The sequence below is a fragment of the Triticum aestivum genome, chromosome 1D, assembly GCF_018294505.1.
Source record: "Triticum aestivum cultivar Chinese Spring chromosome 1D, IWGSC CS RefSeq v2.1, whole genome shotgun sequence".
In the NCBI taxonomy this organism is placed as follows: Eukaryota; Viridiplantae; Streptophyta; class Magnoliopsida; order Poales; family Poaceae; genus Triticum; species Triticum aestivum.
Window position 1 is genome coordinate 468,978,377 of NC_057796.1, and position 22,984 is coordinate 469,001,360.

A 22,984-nucleotide genomic window follows, 5' to 3' on the forward strand; every position below is an offset into this window, starting at 1 on the left:
CCTCCTCCTCTCGCCGGTCGGTTTCCTCTGCGCGGCGTGCGTGCGTGCGTGCGCCGCCTCTGCCTCCCGGCGGAGCCTCCCCTGCCAGCCCAGCACAGCCATGGCCACGCACGCGGCGACGGCGCTGCAGCACCACCTTGTCCTCCTCCTCGCCGCGCTCCTCTTCGGCGGCCTGCTCTCCGGCGTGCTTCTCACCGCCGCCGCCCTCGCCCTACTGCTGCTCCTCGCCGTTGCGCTGCTCGCGGTGGCCGCGCTCGCCGCGTCCGACGTGTGCGGGCTCTCGGCTCCTGCCGCGCGCGCCCTCGACGCGGCCGCGGCGGAGCTGAGGCTGGCTCGCGCAGTCGCCTTGTACGTCGTGCTCGGCGCCGCGGTGCGCGCGTCCGTGGCTCTCCGGGCCTGGGCCGGTGTGCTCGCGTCGCGCGTGGGCTACGCGAAGAATCGGATGCTGCGGACTGCTCAGCGTTTCACCGTGGTGGTAGCATAGCGATTAGCATGAGAAGTCAGATGGCAAAAAAATAAATATATATCGACTGTAAAATAATATTTTCTTTCTACACAGTACAAGGAGTATAACCAATTGTATTAAGAGGTAATGGGGAAAAAAAATCGTGACCAGAGTTCTTTTTTATAATGTACTCCCTCTGTCGCATAATGTAAGACGTTTTTTTGACACTACTGTTGTGTCAAAAGACGTGTTACATTATGAAACGAAGGGAGTATTTATTATGATCTGTTGAAGAAAATTGTAGGGTCATGGGCTATTTAGGGCATGTTGATGTTCCCAATGTGAATTGAATCAGGCGATCCCATGCGTTGATATTACTCCCTCCGTAAACTAATATAAGAGTGTTTAGATCATTATTTTAGTGGTTTAAATGCTTTTATATTAGTTTACAGAGGGAGTATTTATTAGCTGAGACGATGACACACTTGTAGACTCCAAATATGACACACTTCTGTTCTGTGAACTTAAACTTTGCATGAAAATCATCAATGAATGTAGAGCTGTGGAGCTATTCAGTCTAGTGTACAACACACTATCCTACAACAAAGATCCACTCTTCACGATGTACACAAAATCAATAAAATATATCTCCCTCGTATGACTATCAACTTCCCACACTCGCCGCGGTTTTTTTTTTCAACTCTGACGGGACATGTTCGGCCTTCAAAACTGTTATCTTGTTGGGTCAACTGCACTATACACGGGCGCCCAATGTGTGGAGCTGGTAAACGGAAGAGGGAAAAAAAATGATGTTTCAGGTAACCAGAGTTAATTAGGTCTGTAGGAAAGGAGGGAAGGAGAGTTTAAACTGACTGATATGGTTCAAACCTGGCTAACAAGAAGATCCACTTGTTCTCTGTACATGTCCTTTAGGTCAACAATATCATTCCGTAGCTCTTCCAACTGCAAAACAGCCCCAATAATCAGTGTGCATGAAACAGCAGGTAAGGGTCTACAAATCAATACACTAGTAACTTAAAAATTGGGCAGCTTATGCTTAAGAGTCAAACACTACTTCATTGTCAACCTCAATAATCATGGATCAATTTCTAAGTAGAAAGTAGTACTTATAATATGTCTACGTGTACTTATTAACTAAATCAAACACTGCTTTATTGCCAGCCTTAATCATGGGGTCAATTTCTAAGTGATCATAGGTACATTTCTAAGTAATCATAGGTCAATTTTTACGAGGACTTATTTTTCCCATGTGACCAGAGACTAAATATAATGACAGATTTTGGAAACAGGCAATGATTTCCATATCTTGTGACTGATGAAGTATATGTGGAATGCCCAACCTTCTCCATCAGTTAGGACTTTTGAGTGAGCTGGTTGGTGCGTGAAACTTTACAGTGATAAGGTCATGAAGAGAGAAAGTAAAGATAAGTGGCAAGTCATGATATGCTGCATGAGAGCCATACATACCTCTTCATCACGTTCCCCCATAAGTTCTAGAGCGTGAAAGTGTCTTTGTTTCAGTGCTTCCAGTTCAGCCTTTAGGCCAGGCAGAGCAGCAGCTTCATTCCGCAACTTTTCACACTGCATAAAAAAGATCAGTTCAATTAGCATCCACATGGATAATGAAATAATAACGTAGTTGCTTCACAGGGATTTACTTGTTCCGTCAGTTTTACCAACTCCTCTGCCAGGGAATTCCGAATAGATTCCAGTGAGGCCTGTAATATAGTAGCATCATTAGTGCAGTGACAATAGCATGAGTGACTGCCATGCAAACACCTGTAGGCCAAACAATTGGACAAAACAAATTAAAACAAACACACACACACACACACACACACACAAGAGTTCATGCTCTCACATCTGTACCGCGAGTTGTAAAACATACAAGACCATGGTTAATGGTTATAAATGAAACATGAAATTATAGATCATGAATGTTTGAGGTGACCTGGTGTCATGATAGAAACAAGTACACGCAAAACATCTTTTTATCAAAACTAAGTTATGAAACTATTCCAAGCTATTGCTTCAGCTTCCTTAGGCTTTTAAGATACACATGAATTTGTAGAACATGTAGGCCTTCCAACCTAGTATGGGACTGGAGATCTCTTGATGCCATTTACAGGCAGTAAATGGTCAACTAAATTTTTTATGATGCTAAAATCAATTAAATATATGTAAACATCCATAATGCTTGGAATAAATCAGCTAAAACAGCTTTCGGCTCGAACTGGTATACTTTCAACGAACCAGCTTGAATAATCAGTTACTTTCAGTTTCTAGAACGCCTATATTGAAGTGGAACTTCATGCGGTGTTAATTAAACAATTTAAGGAGAAATATTGAAAGGATGCGTATACACACCAAGCGTGACATGTAAGAAGCCAATTCTCCATCCTTTTGACGGAGTGCTGATTCAAAAGCACTTGGAGTCATGCTCCTCAGATAGTATGACATATTACTGTCTGCAGACATTCTCCTCTCCAACGAAGCACTATCTGACAAGTCCAATGATGCTTGAAGGAAGTGGCTTTCTTCCATACTACTGACACTAGAGAGCTTTCTTTGGGGAGCATTTTCTTCAAAAGAAGCAAAGAGGAGACCAAAAGAGTGACAGTTAGGGCGACAAACAAAGGTTGAAATATACAAATAGGATTAAACTCACAGATATTAATCGAAGGCAAATAAAGTACATACTTGTTTGATCTGGAAGTGGAATTTTAGGCAAGTCGCGGGAAGATGTTTTCTCAAGTTCTGCCCTGGCAGCCTTTTCCCTTTCAAGGTCCTGGAAGTGCCATTCATGCAAGAAACAGTTAAGACACATATCTTGCCAAGTAGGAAGTGCATGAACCACAACATTAGTAATAGCGGTGACTGGTGGCACGTGACTAATTTTGTTCATGTAGGAGAAGCAACAAGTAAAAGATGGCTGTTAACCCTACAAAATCCTGCTATAAGATAACCCAAAGTTTAAATTGTGTGTCACATGAGTAATATTTGATTAATTATAAAGAAAGTGTCTCTGGGGCACATTAATGATCTTGGCAGGAGAAATGCTCCTGCCGTACACAGTCCTCATAGCAATTGCATTAATTAACATGTATATCTAGTTATTTTTAGAAAACGATTCATAATAAGTTGACTACCGTCTCAAGCAGCGCCCTGTGTTCTGCTGCTTCTTGCAGCTCCTTTTTGTGCCTAGCTCTAAGCTCCTTTATTTCTTCTTCAAGCTGTTTGGCGCGTCCTTCTTGTAATGCCGCCTCCTCCTTATTTGCTAGGTACTCCTGTCTACTTTCAGATGCTCTTTGTCTCTCCTTTTCAAGAGATCGGCTCAGCTGTGTCTGTTCTGTCCTAAGAATTGTAATCTGCATAAGAACCAACATTCATGTCAATAGAACTACTTTTCATACTAAAAGTTTCAAACTGATCCCCCAAGACCATGGTTAGAATTATAAGAATGACACATGTTTTTAGTCTCGGAAGAAATTGACGCACAAACCTGGGTCTCCAGGACAGTTATGCGGGATAAATTTTGTGACAGTCTCTCATTTATAGATCGCTCCTTTTCTTCTGAGGCAGCAGCTTTCGCCTCCGCTTCCTGAATATTTGAGTAGAACAGATTAAACTATGTCACTAAAATATTTCTGATGTGTTTCTGGCTTTCTCCCTGATTGCATTAAAATAAGATAGCACCCATCTTTATATGTACTATTAATTGCTGAAAAGCATAAACAACTACACAAAAATAGCTACTAATGACATAGTTTACGGCCATCCTTCTGAACTCTGAAGTCCCTAAACAAGTACGTTTATAACAATTAAATCTCATGTTGTAGTTCTAGTTATCTTAGTTATTTTTCCATGATCCACTGCTAACCAAAAAATCAGAACAGGGTAGACCTGAAGGCGAGAGTTCAAGGTTCTCTCCACACCAGCCCAAGCTTCTTCCCTTCGAGCAGCTGACTCCTGTTAAATTAGCACACAATTGATTAGCCTACTTCTGACAGCTGAAAAAACTCAATTCACAGACTCTGTAAGTGGTATACTTGCACCCAATAAGGAAAGAAAGGTGAACTAACTACACCACAAGGAAAAAATATGTGGAAGTACCAATACCTGCATGGCTTCAATTTGCCTTAGGAGTGGTCTTGTCGACTCAGGAACTTGCGTGACCAGTTCATTATAACGAAGTTCACTGGCCTGAAGTATTAAACAATGAAAGAAACTGACAATTTGTCCATGACTAATTTTACTCTGTAGTACCAGCTAAACCAGAAAAGCTCTGATTACCTGATAGCGCTTTTGGAGATCGTCATGATCTCTTTTTAACCGTTCTTCCCTGAAAGCAGCCTGAAATGCCCACAAAGAAACATGCAATCAGTGGAATCCAAAGTGGCATAGTACGAAAAATAACACTTCAGATAAACTTTTTATAAACAAAATGATCTGGGTTACTGTTAGATCAGCACAACCAATTGTACCAAGGATATTGAACTAAAATGCACATGTGTAGAACTGTAGATACTTGTTTTCATGACTTACCTCCTGTTCTTGTCTGGTGAGAGCATTCCTCAACTCCTCAATTGTGTTAATCAGCATATTTTCTTTTTCACAGGCTTCTCTTAAACGGCTCTCGAGCTCAACTTTGGCTTCTGTGTTGACTCTTGATTCAGCCAATGCCTCAGCCTCTTTCGCTGCATTAAGAGCATTCGTGTAGAACTCCTTCTGAGCTGCGAGCTCAGTTTGATTTCTTTCTATTGTTTCTTGTAGCAACTTTTCAGTTGCTGCCTTGTCTCTTTTAATACTCTCAACCTTTGTCTCCTCAACCTGTGAAATCATAAATTAAGTGCATGAGTTCACATGAAAGCAAGCTGTAGAGGCTATGCAAAGGACTGCTCAAATGAAACCACGCAGCACCATGTGTCTGCACATGATCAAAACAGAGAAGAAAAGACCACCTAAAAAATGGGTCCAGAATCGATTTTGTATCATGCAAACAACAAAGGCAAATACTTACTATGTGCCATTAAAGCAGGTAAGAAGATAATTCAGTTCGGATAAAATGATTAATTATAAAAAGTAAATACTCCTTTACCTGAATCTTTGAGTTCAACCTTTGTTTTTCTTCTTCAAACTCACGAATCTAGCTTCAACCAAAAAAGGACAGCAGACTTGATTAACTTGAAGAAGAAAAATATTTCAAAACTGTGTGGTCATGAGTTATATTCCATGCCTGTGCTCTCAGTTTTCGTATTGTAGATTCTTGAGCAGCCTGCTTTCTCGATAGCTCTTCTCCTGTTTCATCATATCATTGGTAAAAGATGTTAGTGTCAATCAATGCCAAAACATACCGAAAAGGCCAAAACAGTTACATGTGGTCCATAGCATGTATTCTGGACTAAAGTAGTGAACGAATGAATATTTAGCAAAGTAACAATACACACATTAGGCCCATGTGTATGCCTACTTCCTAGCAGCCTATCACTGCAGCGGGGAGCACAGGACTATAGCTCCAACTTACAAATACCACAATAAACTGCAGATGGAGACCCACATCGAAGCGGTAGATGTGAATCTCATTTAGAAGATATGTTTAAAAAGTTTATGATGTCATTATTATTTATGATATGTAGCGACTGTAGGCAATTACATCTTTTCTAACGTCAGTACATGATCATTGGAGTCACAATTGCAATGACCGTCACTGACAAAGGATACTCAACATGGTGGGCCATACTGTATGGTCACATTAATACATAAAATGGTTACAATGAAATATTTCAAATGATAGAACTGTCTCAACAGAATAACTAAACTAATGCAAAGTCAACAATTGTTCACACATAAGCATAAAAGAACAGGCACAAAAACGACAATTCTGCATACCTTCAGCCATGACCTGAGTGATAATCTCGTCCTTTTCTTTCAAAAGAGCGGCCGCATCACTTTTCTTATTTTGCTCTCTCCTTAATGTATCTCGTTCTTTGGTTAGTGCATACACCTACACATTGAGGCATGCGCTAATAAGCCCAAGATAGTCTTGATGAACAAGAACACTGACAAAAAGTTATGTCCCAGAAACAATGAACAAATACTCCCTCCGTCTGAAAATAAGTCTCAACTTTAGTACAACTTTATAGTACAAAGTTGTACACTAAAGTTGTACTAAAGTTGAGACACTTATTTTAAGATAGAGGGAATAACATACAAACTTATGAGATTCTGGCTGTAGCATTTAATGATCCTCATAATACAGCTCACTCTGACCTCTACTTTTACTATTCAAGATTGTCTCAACTCTCGGTAAATGAATATATTAGAGTAAAAGTTACACACAGAAGTAACAAAAATATACAAAACATAAGAATACATACGCGGAATGTGCGGTGCATCCAACTAGTCAAAGATTCAGAACTAGAAACATTGCAGGAAAAAAGCTCAAAGTGTAGCTAAATAACTAATTGTTAATTCAATTACTCCGATTATTATCAATTTATCATAAAGAAGCAACAAAAAAGTGCCATTGCACAAAAAACATGCGGTTTTCATTGCAACATTGCACGTGGGCGGTATTATACACTACTTATGAACTCTCTAATCTTAGCAAATTTTTCCACTTCGTAGTGGTTATTAATCTTAACTCTGATTGAGGTGTGCCCTATGTAATGGTCAATTGACCATGGAAGCATTGAGTAGAAAGAGTAATGTCCCACCTTCCTTTCAAGAGTTGCTACACGTTGGTGATATTCATCCTTAAGTGCATCCATTTCTTCCTCAACCGACTTATTGCCCTGTACAATATATAAAACAGAAAAACAAAAATTGAAATCCATGGAAGGCTAAAGTAACTCAGGGGATAGGTGTATAAGCATAGTATTCATCGTGTTCATTTTCTGCAGATTACTAAACTGAAGACAGTTTAAATATCTGCTTCCAGAAGGCAAAGGATCAGAGATCTGCTTAGAAAACATACCTTTAGCTCATTAATTGTTGATTTCAGTTGCTCGTTCTCATTCATCAGTCGAGCGATTTCATCAGCTTTGGACTGCAGAAAGAAGTAGGGGCTTTTAGACACTAAATTAGTAGTGGACAGCCATGTATCTTGAGAAGAAATGACTAGCATGGGGCATTCAAATTATTCAATGATTTAATGATTTGCTGATGATGTACATGTAATAATTATTAAAGGGCATGTGTAGTACACAAGGCCTCCTGATAAGCCCCAGGCTAACATAAAGCTGAATAGTTAAGCAACTCCCCCTGTTTCGACACATTCACAAGATAACAGTGTTAAGAAAGAACCGTGCTAGTCCTATTTGACACTACAAAGCCATTTGACGTATTAAATAACTGTAGTCGTCTTCCCTAAAAAGGAAATACAAGATGGAACCCTAGAAAGGTAAAACAGATTCAGACTGAACAGAAGTTTATACTAACAAATTAGCAAGCACTCAATGGTTAATGCCTGAAAATAGATGCGGTAAAGTAGTGATCTAAAAGATCTTATATTACTTTACAGAGGGAGTACTTTGTGACTGGAACTTCCAAAATTGATAGTGTTTATCTTTTTTCCCAGCATATAAATATGAATACATGAAACTAAAAAAGTTGACTTCTAACTGGAAAATCATGTAGATGTAACTTTCATAATGTATAACGTATCATCTCATCCTAAATGGTTGCTTCATCATCCATCGAATTTGGTGGGATGACTCAATTCCTCATTCTGTGGAAGGGCAAAGTGGTGATGGACCAAAACATGCTTTTCCTCAACCCAAACAAGCAGGCTAGAATTGGATGGTCAACTAGATGTCTACTTCCTCAAACCAAACACGCTATGACTGACTTGCTACAGTATATGCTAGAGCATGTGGAAATGATACCTGGGACTGTCTTGCAGCACCTTGCAATGCAGCTTCCATCATCTTCATATCACGTTTTAGTTTCTCGAGTTCAATGACAGAACCAACAGATTCCAGAGAATTTGTGGTTGTAACAGCGTCCTGAATTTTTTCCTCTTCTCTCGAATCATTTGCATGAGAATCAACTTCTACTGGACCAACAGGCGTGTAGGCAGCAGCAGGTACCAACTCATTTTGCAAGTCTGGACTATTGTCCACAATTATTGACTTTGAGCTAAGGTTTTCAAGCTTCGCCGTTGCATTATCCTCATTTTCGACAGCAGATACAGCATGTGCTTCTGTTTGATTGTTCCCTTCCCCATTCTTGGTTGTATTAGTTTGGCCATCATGTACTTTGACTTCCCCGTGACTGGCTTTGTCAGCAATATCACTGCTCTCCGGTGGGCTGATTATTTCCTTTTGGACATCAACTTCTTGAACGATGTTCACCTTAGTTTTATTTACATCATCTGAACTGGCGACCATGGAATCTGCTGATTGTGACCGCATGTTCCCATCATCAGTGACTTCATTTCCAGCATCCACAGATTCTTCCGTTCCAATAACACTTGATTGATCCAATTTGTTAGGTGAAGACGTTCTATCATCAGGTATGTCCCTAACAGACTCATCAGGCTGACTCGGTAAAGCTTCATCATTAGGATCAGAATATTCAGTGTCTTGATGACCCTGGGTTTCCTTCTCAACAAAGTTACTGGTCTCAACAGATCCGCCATAAGTTTCTTCTGCTACAGATGGATATGTTGAGGACTGTGCTGTTTCTGATACTTCAGAAGTGCCCCCCTCCGATCCAGGTGCCTCAGTGGAGCCATCATGCTTATCTTCTGCTGCTGAAGAATGTATTGGAGATTGTGGTGTTACAGACTGCTCAGAATCATCCGCCTTAGATACAGGTGACTCAGCGGAGCTGCTAACGTTTTCTTGTAATTCTGAAGGGTGCTTTGGAGATTGTGTTGTTACTGGTACTTCAGAGGCATCTGCTTCAGATGTAGGTGGCTCGGTGGCGACCCGATGATTTTCTTCTAGTGCTGGTGCATGCTTTGGTGATGGTTGCTTTTCTGATACTTCCGTAGAACTCTCCTCGCCATTATGTCCCATGAATGCCATGACAGGATTAAAGAATCCAATTCCATCAGAGTTAGATGTACGGGATCCTGACCCTGCATCACCAAAGCAGCATAAATTCAGTGCTTCCAGGTCCGAATACTTCTCAAAAGGAAAGAATAATATAAAAACTGTTATAACACAAACAAGTAGAGGTAGGTATAACTTTTTATGATCTGTATAAGTTTTGGGTCCTCTTAGCTGGCGAACATTCGCTGGGAGGGGGTGACATCTTAAACGATTTCGCTGGCAGTTTTAGTTACGAGGGGATGGCGGCTTCTACAGAACAACATGGCAGTTTCTTCAGAAGAAGGTATTTTTCGTTTAAAACTGCCACCGTTTGATCTCGCGAAGAAACTAAAACTGCCAGGTAAAAGTGTTCGCTTGCCATCCCCCTTCCAGCTGACGCTCGCCAGATAACATGACCGAAGTTTTCATGATCTGCCCAAACCAATCAATGATCCATAATTCAGTAACTGATACATGGAGAGTATAGGGACTGAGTTTTGCTTGTCCATAAGTAAGGATCTACTACATCATATGCAAACCAGTGATAGCCTGAATTCAAACTTTCACTTCCATTCAACATCAGTCACTCAGATCAGTCCCTACTCACCACTCTACCAAACTAGCATATGAGCAAAGCCACGAAATACGAATAGCACTGCCGCCACTGACAATCACATCCCAATGTGCACCCAAAAACAATCCATCCGCGGCTTCAAACTAAGACTCGTGTGCACAGGCAAGCACGCAGCAATGCAGCCCGGCTACATGGGGGGTGCCCAGGGTGGAAGGGGGAGAGAGTTTGAGCGACAGCAGCGGCGTAAACGTATGCGTTACCTTCCTCCGCGTCGTCGCGCTTCTCCTCGAGGCCGAGCGCGCTGTCGAAGTTCTTCTCGATGTTCTTGACGCTCTCGCTGATCTTGTTGACAGCCCCGGCGATGTCCTGCAGCCCGCCCAGCGACAGCTTGTCCGACCACCACGCCATCCCGCCCGGGCCCGGGTCCGATCACCGGAAGCTCGCCGCCGCCTCGCCGCCTAGATCTCGCGCATATATAGATCTGATCCGCGCGCCCGCCCGCCCGCCCGATCAACCCGCACGGGCCAGCCGCGCGGGATCTGATCCGCCCCGCGGCACCGGCGCCCCCCGACCCGAATCGGGCGGCCGAGGAGCCGGAGGCTGTGAGGCGGGTGGAGCGGGAGGGAGTGCGGCGCTGGAGCACGGGGGAGCTGCGTGGAGCTCGCTCCCGCCGCGGAGGGGCGGAGATGTAGGGGGGAGAGGAGGAAGTGGGGGGTTCGGCCGGGGCGCACGTCGGCGGCGGGTTGCTGTGCTTCTACCAGTGGCTTTGGCAAATTGGCCGTTGGTGGCGGGCGCGGCGTCGGTGGTGGGTCGCCTCACCTCACCTCACCGGACGAGCGATCCCGCGCGCGGGTGGATCTCGGCCTGAACCTGAGCCTGAGCCTGAGCCTGAACCGAGCAAGGCGCCAGTCACATCTGCTGCATCGCGTGTACATACCATCCCTGTTGTGCACTGCGCAACTCCGCGGAGCCCCCTGAGGTTTACACGAATTGGTTGCGTGGCCTCCATTTGAGTCCTTGAAGTTTGGAAAGCCCGGCAAATCGCCCCTCGGGGACCCTTGGAGGATGGTTTCGAGGGCTGTTTTGACTATTTGCCATGTGATGATGTGGCATTTGTAGATGGACCCGTAAAGTGAATTAAAAAATAATTCTCCCAAACACCTCTGTCGTGATCACTGCTATGCCGGCACTATCCGCCAGCGCCTCCTCACGGTATCCATCGCGCCCTTTCGAGTTGTTGCCTAGTTCGCGCTCACAAAAACGACGCACGCACGTCTACTTTGTGTTCACATCACCTCCACCGCCTTTTTTGGCCTTGTCTGCCGTCGAGGGGAAACCGACAATCCTTGTGTGTGTGTGGGGGGGGGGGGGGGGGGGGGGGGTGAAAGAGAAGAGCATGAAGGATAAACATTACTAACCATGTGGATCGTTGCAAACCATATACTACTTTTAATTTTAGAGAGATGGGCGTGGTAGAGACAATTGTAAAAGGGCAGAACTACATCGGTGCAACCAGGGCTTTAGCCCGATACTTGGACCGAATTACCACCCATCATATCTTAAAATAGAGTAACAAGTGAATAACTCAAAAGCAGTCTTCTCTGAACCAGAATAATGGGTGTGGCGAGTTCATTCATGCCCATCAAATATTTGTGCTTCATAATTTTCTACGAAGTAAACTTAAGTGTGTGTGGTAATAGGGATGGAAATTTGGAACCTCGAGGGTACCCTTCGACCCTACTTAGTTCAACCAAATGAACTAAATTTTCAAAATCCGCCTCACTTTTGAAACAAATAGTTCAATTCGTTGAACTAAGAAGGGTCAGAGGGGACCTTTTAGGTTCCAAATTTGCATCCCTGTGTGGTGGCAAATTTCAAGCATTTATTTTGTAAAAAATTGGACTATCCATCGGGCATGTCTTGTTGTTAATCCCCTTGATTCTATGCTCGATACAAATGGTGGAGGGCTTAAATTGATTTCAGCTCATTGATCCCCTATTGTGTCTGTTAATTTTCTTAGGTCGGTTCAATTCAGATTAGTCGTGTAGGTTGGTCTGCCTAGGTCGATGCACCCCCGGGTATAGGCCCAACAAGGCCCAAGCCGATAGAAATGTGTTATTTTCGTCCCCAACTTGCAAGCATGCATCATCACTACGTATTGCAGCTCTCATGTTGTGCCTCATTGAGCACCTTCGGCTGTTTTCCACGCTCCTACACAAAGGCATGGTGCCTCCCACGAGCATGGGTATGCCAACAAATTTGAAGTTCACAGCCTACGATTAGAATAACAAACATAACATTTATGGTGGAAAGTGGTTGCAAGGTAGGCAAGGAGAAAGTGAAATAGATGGTGATTAGCAGCGGCGGTTGGATGAGGATGATCAACGGTTAAAAATAAATGGTATTGAACTATTTGTAACAACAGTTGATGTTTGTTATATAATACTAGCACAAATGCCCGTGCATTGCAATGGGAGTGTAGAAAAAATATAACGCTGCAAAAAGGTTTTTATGAAACGACGGGTGAGAAAATAGGTGGAAGACGAAGCTTTGGAGATAAGTGACAACATTTTTACTTGGGGACGGCATTCCGATGACCACATCAAGGTGATGCAAGAGTTGGCAACATCTGGTTCGCGTCCACATATGTCACAGATCCTGGTCTGTGGCCAACAAAACAATCAGATGAGGGACAATGCCTAAATTGTTAATGATATCTAGATTAGTATATTGGTGTGAATAATTGGAAATTTCTCACCGAGCGTGACATAGATTTGCGGTGATGAGTATATTTTGAATGACGAGCACGTGCATGATTTCCACAGCTCCAATTAGCGGTTCGTAAAGAAAAATCAATCAGGAATTGGGGCCTATGTGTGGGTAGGGGAAAAAACCCTTTGATCTTTTTCTTGAACATAGTACAGACGCATGCGCTTATATATACACGCATACACTCATCCTTATAAACACACACGCACATCCTACCCCGATGAGCACCTCCGAGAGACCGAGCCGACATGTCATCTTAAGATTGACAAAATCACCAAAGGCGCCTCGTAGTCGATGAGAACGTCTCCTCCCACTAAATGCGGATCGCGGGATATCCTGAAATAAATTCATGAATAAATGCGAGCACCAGGACTTGAACCCTAGTGTGCTGGGGTACCACTGTCCACCTAACCATCTAACCACATGTTGTTTCGCAAATCTCTGTTGATCTTGGCCACCGCACAACAGACTTATCACTGAACCGCGCCAACGCAAAAGAATATTTACAACTTTTAAAACTAATCTAGTCAAGCTGGACCTAAGGGCCGCCCTACAGGAGCTACACCATGCACCTATTCCATACATACACCGTCCCTCATAATCCAACTCGCTCTTAATTTATTTTCTTCAAAATGCATGAACCTTCTTTTTTAAAACATACGACCATTTTCTTGAATCACATAACCTTTTTAAAATTACAAACATTTTTAACATGCAAACACTTCTAAAATTACATGAACACATTTTTAGAAAGGGTATTTTAAAAAAATGTGAACAGTTTTCAATACATAAACTCTTTTTTGAAAAAATACAAACGTTTTAAAATGCAAGTGCACTTTTTAAAAAATCACATATTTTTCAAAAAGCACGAACACATTTTAAATTACACAACCATTTTTTAAAGCATGCAGACACTTTAAAAAATTATATAGTTCAGGAAAAAATACGAACCACTAATTCTGTAGCATGCACGTATAGAACTTGAATGCATGTACATATATGGATTCTGTATCCAATAAATAAAATCTAGTGTACCTGTTTTTAGCACAAAATAAAAAAATCTACCTCGCCGAAGCACCACCTCGCGCCCTCTCTCTCCTTTCCTTTTCCTCCTTCCGTTTCACATCTTTGTCTGAGACTCCCCACATGAACCGGCCATGGATACCCCCAAGTGGACACTAACCGGCCGCCGCCGGCCATTACGATTGCTCATGCCACCGGATCTGTGGCCTGTGCCGTCCCCATGCCTAGATCCAGTGGAGTTCGCCGACATCCCGTCCCTGCACGTCAAGCCGCTTCGCGCCATGGCCCCGTCGCCGGGAGCCCGGCACCCCTGCTTCACCACCGCCAATGGTGGGCACATCCGGTGGAGTTCGCCACCATCCGGTCCCTGCACGTCAAGCTGCTCCGCGCCATGGCCCTGCTGCCAGGAGCCCGGCACCCCTGCTTCACCACCGCCAACGGCCACATCTGCTTCCGCCGCTCCCAGCGGCTGCTCCTTGCCGCCGGCGTTTCCCACTCACCAGCGGCATATCTTCTGTTTTTCTCGTTTATCATCCATCCATCCATCTTCCTTCTTTTGATATTTCAAATCAGGATCATCTGCTTCCTCAGTTTCAATTTCTTTACCCATCCTTTCCTATTGATCCAGCCGGTTTATTGATTTCAACTCGCAGCAGTATTTATATTGGTTTATTTGAATGTAGGGGAGCAAGGTGGGATTATATAGTAGATAGATGTTATAGCTTCTGTTGGGAGACCCCCTTCTGCCTGCGTGTGGTCTATTATTTGCCAGAAGATTCGTTGGATGGGTTGAGGCCCATGCTAGCCGATTGAGGCATACTGGGCTTCGTTGGGACAACGAGGGATGAATTTTTCTTCAACGACGTACGAAAACTTTCATAAGGACCAGACCCCAAATTAGTACCACATTGTTTATATTACGATTTTATCTATACAAATCATAAAAGCGTATTATGACATGAGAAAAAAGCGTATTGTAACAGTGGACCCACGGAGTCAATCCGTACTTTATTATTAGGACGACGTACGAAAACTTCCACAAGGACATGCGGACCCCAAATTAGTACCACCACATTTATATTATGATTTTGTCTATACAAATCGTAAAAGCGTATTATGACATGAGAAGAAAGCGTATTGTGACGGTGAACCCACGGAGTCAATCCGTGCTTTATTATTAGGGAAAGATTTCTCATGTTACACTAAGCAAAATTAATCACATTGTATTAATGCTAGGATTTAGAATACAATGTTAATTGTTATGCATTCTATAACATCTGTCATCACAACACTAAATTTGAATGTTGTTTCACAACAATGGTTACATTGGTTGTACCTTTTGAGATAGTGCATCATACGAAAAAAAAAATCAAAACTAGTCTATGTAGATATGAGAGAGGAAAAATATAGGAACAAAATTATATGTATCCTCAAATTACTTTTTGACACTTGGATAACTTATAGTTTGTATGCATGTGTTTTGGTCATGATTGTATACTTAAAAGTCTTGATATATTGTGCTCCAAAGTGCCATCTAACCCAAGATCTCGGTGGGGGTTTCTAGAGTATATGATTAAGAATTAGAAAGTTCTAGGATAAGGTGTCTACAAGGTTTCACCTTAAAATCTTCTTCGTTGCCCATTTGACGAGGTTTTCACACTAAAAACATGGTTGTTTTGTTAATAAACATTCAATAACGAGTGTAGCAAAATGTGTGTGTGCTTAGCACCTAGTAGCAAAATACAACACCACTTGTAACATACATTTCAGATAATTCAACACGGGGTATAAAGTGCAATATTGTGCAAATGTTATTTTCTTGATTTCAGATGGCATAAGATGATAAAGAAACGTGCAACCCAGTTTGGATAGAGAATTATCCAAGTGACATGAGTAGTGAGTACTTGCGTAGTGGATAGGTAGTGAAATTTTGTTGTACTTATCTCTGACCTACATAGGCCTTTGTGCTTCAACATATATTTGTTTTTTTACTACAATAACAAACTTACAAGGGTACCAATCTGGTACAGTGTACACTTGTATGTTTCAAGTGAATTTAAAATTCCAGCGACTAGAATATCGACAGCTCCTCGGGAATTCCAACGACATGTGTTATATAGTCACTAACAAGACACACAAGCTTTTCACACTGGTCATTTTTTCTGCAACAATTGACCATGTTGATCCTATAGTCATCTGTGCAAAATATATAATGCATATTATGATTCGGAATATAATGCACATTATCATCTGTTAAAAATACAGCGGCGACGATGAAGAGGATGGCATGTGCAAGTTGTCGACGTGGATGTGTCACGCTTCATCTTGCCCTAGAACTTCGGTCAAATGCTATTGAGCTTATTTTTGAACTTTGTGTCGTTTATTTAGAGTACGAAGAATGACAAGCTACTCAACCATGGATGATGAGTTGTTATGCGATGCGTGGTTGGCCGTATCCGCAGATTTCGTAGGCAGGAACAGAGGGGAGGCCTTCTGGCAGCAAGTGCATGAATTGTTTCATGCACAAAAGCACATTGCGCCCTACAATATGTACATCATTCAACAACGCAATGTGAGGTCATTATCGTGTCGCTGGTACGCAATCTAGACCAGCGTCACCAAGTTTTTTGACGTGGTTCGTCAGCTAGAGGCAAGGTGCCCATTGCACGTGGTAGAGGACGAGATCGTAAGTCTTGCTTCCTCTTGCTCAACTTGTTGATTGATTCGTTCACTCAATGTTGGTCTACACATTATGTAGCCCGCACGAGCTGCCGTGGTGTACCACATGACAGAGGGACGGCTGTTTACGTACACACACGGTTGGATGAAGCTGAAGAGGGAATATGTGTGGGAGGGCCTGATCCGTTGATAAAAACTTGTTCGACATCCGGTTAATCTAGTCAAATTTGAAACATTGTTGTACTAGACTTAATTTGCATACTATGTAAGAATGATTTGTGTTATTTTCTATCATTTTTTTTGTATTTTCCTGCTACTTTTTTTATTTACTGTTTAGGTGTAGATGAGTCCGCACACCGAACTGAATCATCGAATCATTTAGTTTCTTTTAGGCAAATCGAATCATTTAGGTTTTTTTTAGACAAAATCGAATCATTTTGGTGAAGCACCAAGCTACTAGTAGAAATGCTCAATTCCAGCCTTCCAGGCCCGTTGGGTTCATGGGACAGCTACACTCATCATCGTTGTCTAAAAAAAAACTACACTCGTCGTGACCTGTTCGTCTTCGATCCCCTCCGACGAGCCTCCCAGAACCATCGCAAACGCAACGGCGGCCGGCCGCATCCCTCCCCTCCGCCGACTCATCTCTCCCCAGGCAACACTTATAAGCAAATAGTTCTCGCCGGATTCCTGCGCCGATGCCTTCTCTTGGCGAGGGTGCAGATCGATTGCCGGCGACTGGAGACGGGGGATGAGGATACGGAGCTAGCGCGCGCAGGCGGCGAGCGGGAGACGCTCCCGTCCTTCCATAGCCGTGGGGAGACGCGCTCGCGGCGGTGTGAGGCGCCGGCGTCCACACGGGTAAGAGGAACTGTGCAGTCTGCAGTACATTGCATCTCTTTTAGTCCCACATCGGTAGTTGAGTGCGATTTTCAGGGATTTATAACTATAGGCTTCAGCAGGAGTGTCATCAAGTAGGAATACAGGGAGACAGTGGTATGGGTGTAGGAATACAGATTGTCTTTTTTTTTTTGCTCCATAAATTCAGCCTGGTTTTTGCCGATTGATTGAAAAGTGGTATTTTTCCAATGCAAATGTGCATATGAGCAATGTACTTCAATTAACTATAGAATCGACCTAAATCAACTATGTGGCGTGGCTGTTATTTTCAGGAGCACTAGTTCCCATTTTTCAGTACGGTGCTGTTGCCGCTGGTGTAGTTCCAATATGTTATTTCTGGCTGCTACATGTCATGGTGACATAATTTGATATGCTATTTTCAGGAGCACTAGTTCATTTCTAGTTCCTTATACAAGATTCAGAAAAACCACAATCCTGAAGTGTTCTGCGGATATAACTCATAAGACGTAAAGACCTTGAATTCACCTTTTGTTTTTTCATATTTTGCATTGCCCAGTAATGAGGATGTTATAGTAGAGGAAAAGATGAACTCTCTCAACTTAAAGCATATTTTCATGTTTAAAGCATAGTGATAAGACATTTCTGATAAAAAAACTGGGTCTGCAATTGTCATGCTTGGTGTGTAACATACTGAAACTTCATGTTTTTTTGTCAATATGGAGCACCATAGGTAGTTAGCGCTTGTGTTTTGCTCATGCTCCTGGTAAATCCTTTTGGGCCAGGATTCAGGAAGCTCCTGTGTTCGGTTATGCTCGCTGTTAATTTTCATTTTTGTATCTGCAATCTTTCGGAGCCGTTAGTTTCTGCTCTTTTCTGTTTTGTGTTCTTGAACAGTGTATGGCTTCATGGCTGTCCTGCTTAGTTTGGAAAACATACATATAGATGTGCTGTGCAGAGTTAAGGTTTCTTTTTGCGGTGTATTGCTTTCAAAAATTATCTGGCCATATATTTTCGTGCTGTAAAAAATCTTTATTTCCTGTTATGATTGTTCCATAGCACCAATTTCAGTCAAATCGGCCTCCCAGTCCTGAAGTAGATCACGAAACTTCATGACAGTTGCCAGTACGAGCGTGAGCCTTGCTAGTTGTCCTAATAGCAGACTATTTTTGTCAAAGTCCGCATTTTACTCATGGCTAATTTATAATTATCATTTAAATTCCTTCATACCAACACGATTTATAGAAGCTGGGTGTGAACTCTTATGGTTATATCGCCTCGATGCCTCGATGCGGCGTTAATTTTTTTTTTTGGAAATGGGGGCGTACCCCCGGCCTCTGCATCATAATGATGCATGCAACCATCTTATTAAAGAGTCTCGAAGTAACACAAAGTCATAAAAGTATTACAGCTCGCAAGCGAAGCGAAACAAAGAAAAGAGAAGTACATGCTCAAAATCACGGTAAGGCAAAGTAAGGATAAGCTCCCTAGACTCCTATCCTGTTATGCGACCGCCATCCGAACCAGTTGAATATAGCCCATGCTACCATCTCCTACTGGTTGCACCCAATAACAAAAGGCTCCCTGAAGTCCATAGGAGTGAGCAAGGACCACGTACGGATCCATGCGGTAGCTCTAAAGATGACCTGCAAGAAAGTTAAAGTGTGTTGTCTGTTAAAAATCATATCATTCCTACAATTCCATATAGCCCATAAAAGCGAACATATTCCAATCCGAATACGAGCCGTAGTAATATGTTCAACCCCAGCTAACCACGTTCCAAACAACGATTCAATGTCAATTGGAGGATTAATGTTAAAGGCTGTATGGATCATTCTCCAGAGCAATTTGGCGAGTGGGCATTCAAGGAATAGATGTTGTATTGTTTCATCATGATCACAAAAACAACAACGTGAACTACATACCCATCGCCTGTTTATCAAGTTATCCTTGGTGAGGATTACTTGCTTGTGGACGAACCACATAAATATTTTAATACACAAGGGAACCTTAACCTTCCAAATATGCAACGATCTCGAGATTGGGCCAGAATTAATCAGATCCATGTAGAAAGATTTCACCGTAAATACCCCATTTCTAGCTAACTTCCAGTGCGTCGAATTAGGTTGGTCGGATAATTGAACATCTATCAATCTCTGGACCAAGTGCATCCAGGCAGTCCATCTCTCACCAACTAACGCACGTTTGAACTGAATATTCAAGGCAGTCGTTTGAAATACTGTGCCTACGTAATCCTCCTTACATTGCACAATGTAATAGAGGGTCGGATATTGTACGGCTAGGGGCGTCTCTCCTAACCACGTATCCTCCCAAAATCTTGTTGACATTCCATTGCCAACCAAGAATTTGACCCCACGAAAGAACAAGTCCTTCGTTCTCATGAGTCCCTTCCAGAATGGCGAGTCAGTTGGTCTCACGGTAACCTGGGCGAGCGTTTTCGACTGTAAATACTTATTGCGTAGAATCTGTGCCCACATACGTTCCGGCTCTGTCTCTAACTTGTAGAGCCATTTACTCATAAGACATTTATTCTTAATTTCCAAGTTCTCAATACCGAGACCCCCCTGGTCCTTTGGTCGGCAAAGAATATCCCATCGCGCGAGACGATATTTACTCTTGGCCTCATCTGACTGCCAGAAGAATCGAGATCTAAAGAAATCAAGTCTCTTCCGCACCCCTTTCGGTATCTCGAAGAATGATAGCAGGAACATCGGCATACTCGTAAGTACCGAGTTAATCAGCACTAGCCGACCTCCATACGACATAAGCTTGCTCTTCCAGCAACTAAGATTTTTTTCAATTCGATCTTCGATGCACTTCCATTCTTTATTAGATAACTTACGGTGATGAATCGGTATACCCAAATAACTGAATGGCAAAGAACCTAATTCACACCCGAACAGTTGTCTATATGTGTCTTGCTCTTCTTTGGCCTTTCCAAAGCAGAACAACTCGCTCTTGTGAAAGTTTATCTTTAATCTAGACAATTGTTCGAAGAGACATAATATGAGTTTCATATTTCGCGCTTTTTCAATGTCATGTTCCATGAATAGGATAGTGTCGTCATCATACTGTAAAATGGAGACTCCCCCATCGACCAGATGAGGGACTAAACCCTCCACTTGACCATTTTGCTTGGCCCTGCCAATAAGAATGGTCAACATATCGGCCACTATATTAAATAGGAGAGGAGACATGGAATCCCCTTGTCTCAATCCCTTGTGTGTCTGAAAGTAGTGACCGATGTCATCATTAACCTTGATTCCGACACTACCCTTCTGGACTTGAGAACCCACTTGGTTCCGCCAGGCCTCACTAAATCCTTTCATGCGCATTGCCTGCTGAAGGAAAGACCATTTAACTTTATCATTTGCCTTCTCAAAATTCACTTTGAAGATAACCCCATCTAGCTTCTTTGAATGAATTTCATGCAGCGTTTCATGCAGAACGACCACCCCTTCAAGTATGTGTCGCCCTGGCATGAACGCTGTCTGACTCGGTTGTACCACAGAGTGAGCAAACTGTGTCAATCTATTGGTAACCACTTTCGTGAATATTTTGAAACTCACGTTAAGAAGACATATTGGCCTGAATTGTTCGATCCGAACTGCCTCTTCTTTCTTTGGCAACAGCGTAATCATACCAAAGTTAGGATGAAACAACTCTAAATGACCATTAAAAAATCATGAAACATAGGCATAAGATCATCCTTAATAATATGCCAACATTTCCTATAGAATTCAGCTGGAAACCCATCCGGTCCCGGTGCTTTATTCGGTTTCATTTGTGAGATTGCATCCAGAACCTCTTTCTTAGTAAACGGTGCAGATAGAATATCATTCTCCTCTGCCCGAAGCTGAGGGATATCTCCAATGACAGATTTATTAAGGGACACTGTGCTTGCTTCCGGAGGCCCAAATAGTTGTTTATAATAATTAGAGACATAAGCTTTCAGATTCTCATGCCCCACAATTATCCCCTCGTCCTGTTCAAGCTGTATTATTTTCTTCTTCCTATGTTTACCATTCGCGATCATATGGAAGAATTGTGTATTGTCATCCCCTTGGACAACCTTAAGCACTTTAGCACACAATGCCCACTTGAGCTTCTCTTCTCTAAGAAGGGCTCGTAAGCCTTGCTCAACTTCAGACTTGGAGCTCTGCTCATCAACCGTAAGAAGATTAACTTCAGCTTTTAAATCTAGCGCTTCTATTAATTGGATGAGTCGCTCTTTTTCTTGTCTGTATATCCCACTCTCGTTTCTGGCCCAACCTCGCAAAAATTGTCTCAGATGTCTAATTTTATTTTGCCATCTCTCAATACTTGTTCGTCCACTAACAGGCTTTGCCCATTCGCGTGCAATGATCTCCAAGAAGTTTTCTTTCTCGAACCAACCTAGTTCGAAAGAGAAAGCATTCTTGTTTGCAATATGTGTAGCCTCTCCCGAGTCTACTAGTAATGGTGTGTGGTCTGAGATCGCCCTCTGCATCGCATGTACCGAAACTAATGGGTACTTTTGTTCCCATTCCACACTAGCAAGCACACTATCCAACTTCTCATAAGTTGGAGTGGGCAACGAATTGGCCCATGTAAATTGTCTACCAGTGAGCTCAATTTCTCTCAAACTAAGACTCTCAATAATCATGTTAAACATCATAGACCAACGTCCATCAAAATTGTCATTGTTCTTTTCATCTCTCCTCCGAATTATGTTAAAATCCCCTCCGACTAGGATTGGAAGAGTCTCGTCTCCACAGATCCGCACCAAGTGGGCTAAAAAATCTGGTTTGAGGTCGGGTTGTGCTGTCCCATATACAGCAACTAGAGACCATTGGAAGCCATCCAATTTCGATCTCACCCAAAACTTGACCGCAAAATCCCCCCGAACCACGGTAAGTACCTCAAGCGTTTCGCACCGAACCCCTAGTAATATCCCACCAGATCTTCCTCTAGGAGGTAAAACGTGCCAATCAAAATCAATTCCTCTGGATAAAGTTCCAAAGAACTGTGAGATGAAATTATCCCGTCCTGTTTCGAGTAGAGCAATAAAATCTATTTTTTGCTCTATCGTTGTCTCTGCCAAGAACCTTCGTTTAGCCAAGTCAGCTAGACCTCTGCTATTCCAACAGATTCCTTTCATAAGTCATCATGAAATTTTTTCTTAAGTTTAACCCTAGCACTTCTACAAACCGCCGAAGTAGGATAGATTTTCTGTTTCCAGGGTCTCTTGGGCTTCTCCCCATAGCCCTTCGGGAACATAGGATCGACAGAACACGAGACAGTGCCCTCCATCATTAGAGGCTCTACAGTGTCTGCAGTCTCCGACCCCTCCTCATCTTCAGCCTCCGCATTCGGCAATAGATTATTACATATGTTTTCAAGAGCAGCCATTCCTAAATTTTTCAAGAGCAGCCATTCCTAAATTCGGCAAGAGATGCGGCGTTAATAGTCAATACAAATTCTCTTTATTGAAAAATACCAACTCGATTTATACAAACTCGATGGTACTCCCTCTGTAAACTAATATAAGACCTTTTAGATCACTAGGAGGAGTAC

At 42.6% G+C, this 22,984-nt stretch overlaps 1 protein-coding gene across 1 annotated transcript; it reads right to left on the reverse strand.

Moving 5' to 3' along the window:
* Positions 1 to 935: 935 nt before the first annotated feature.
* LOC123183064 (golgin candidate 5) lies at positions 936 to 10,955 on the reverse strand. Its single transcript, XM_044595800.1, has 19 exons — positions 10,339 to 10,955; positions 8,353 to 9,551; positions 7,443 to 7,514; positions 7,183 to 7,260; positions 6,356 to 6,470; positions 5,703 to 5,764; positions 5,565 to 5,612; positions 5,012 to 5,296; positions 4,760 to 4,819; positions 4,586 to 4,669; positions 4,370 to 4,435; positions 3,969 to 4,067; positions 3,616 to 3,834; positions 3,167 to 3,254; positions 2,834 to 3,048; positions 2,125 to 2,184; positions 1,934 to 2,047; positions 1,334 to 1,408; positions 936 to 1,226 (listed from the first exon to the last, which is right to left on the reverse strand). The coding sequence occupies exons 1-19, from the start codon at positions 10,484 to 10,486 to the stop codon at positions 1,200 to 1,202; spliced, it is 3,114 nt and encodes a 1,037-aa protein (XP_044451735.1). The 5' UTR covers positions 10,487 to 10,955; the 3' UTR covers positions 936 to 1,199.
* Positions 10,956 to 22,984: the final 12,029 nt, after the last annotated feature.

What these genes read in the sequence shown, in the direction of transcription:
- LOC123183064 (XM_044595800.1), bottom strand. Translation starts at nt 10,486, where the DNA reads ATGGCGTGGTGGTCGGACAAGCTGTCGCTGGGCGGGCTGCAGGACATC. An exon ending in TCCACTTCCAGATCAAACAA is followed by an intron (nt 3,049 to 3,166) that starts GTATGTACTTTA and finishes CTTCTTTTGAAG; the next exon opens with AAAATGCTCCCCAAAGAAAG. An exon ending in CTTCTTACATGTCACGCTTG is followed by an intron (nt 2,185 to 2,833) that starts GTGTGTATACGC and finishes ACTATATTACAG; the next exon opens with GCCTCACTGGAATCTATTCG.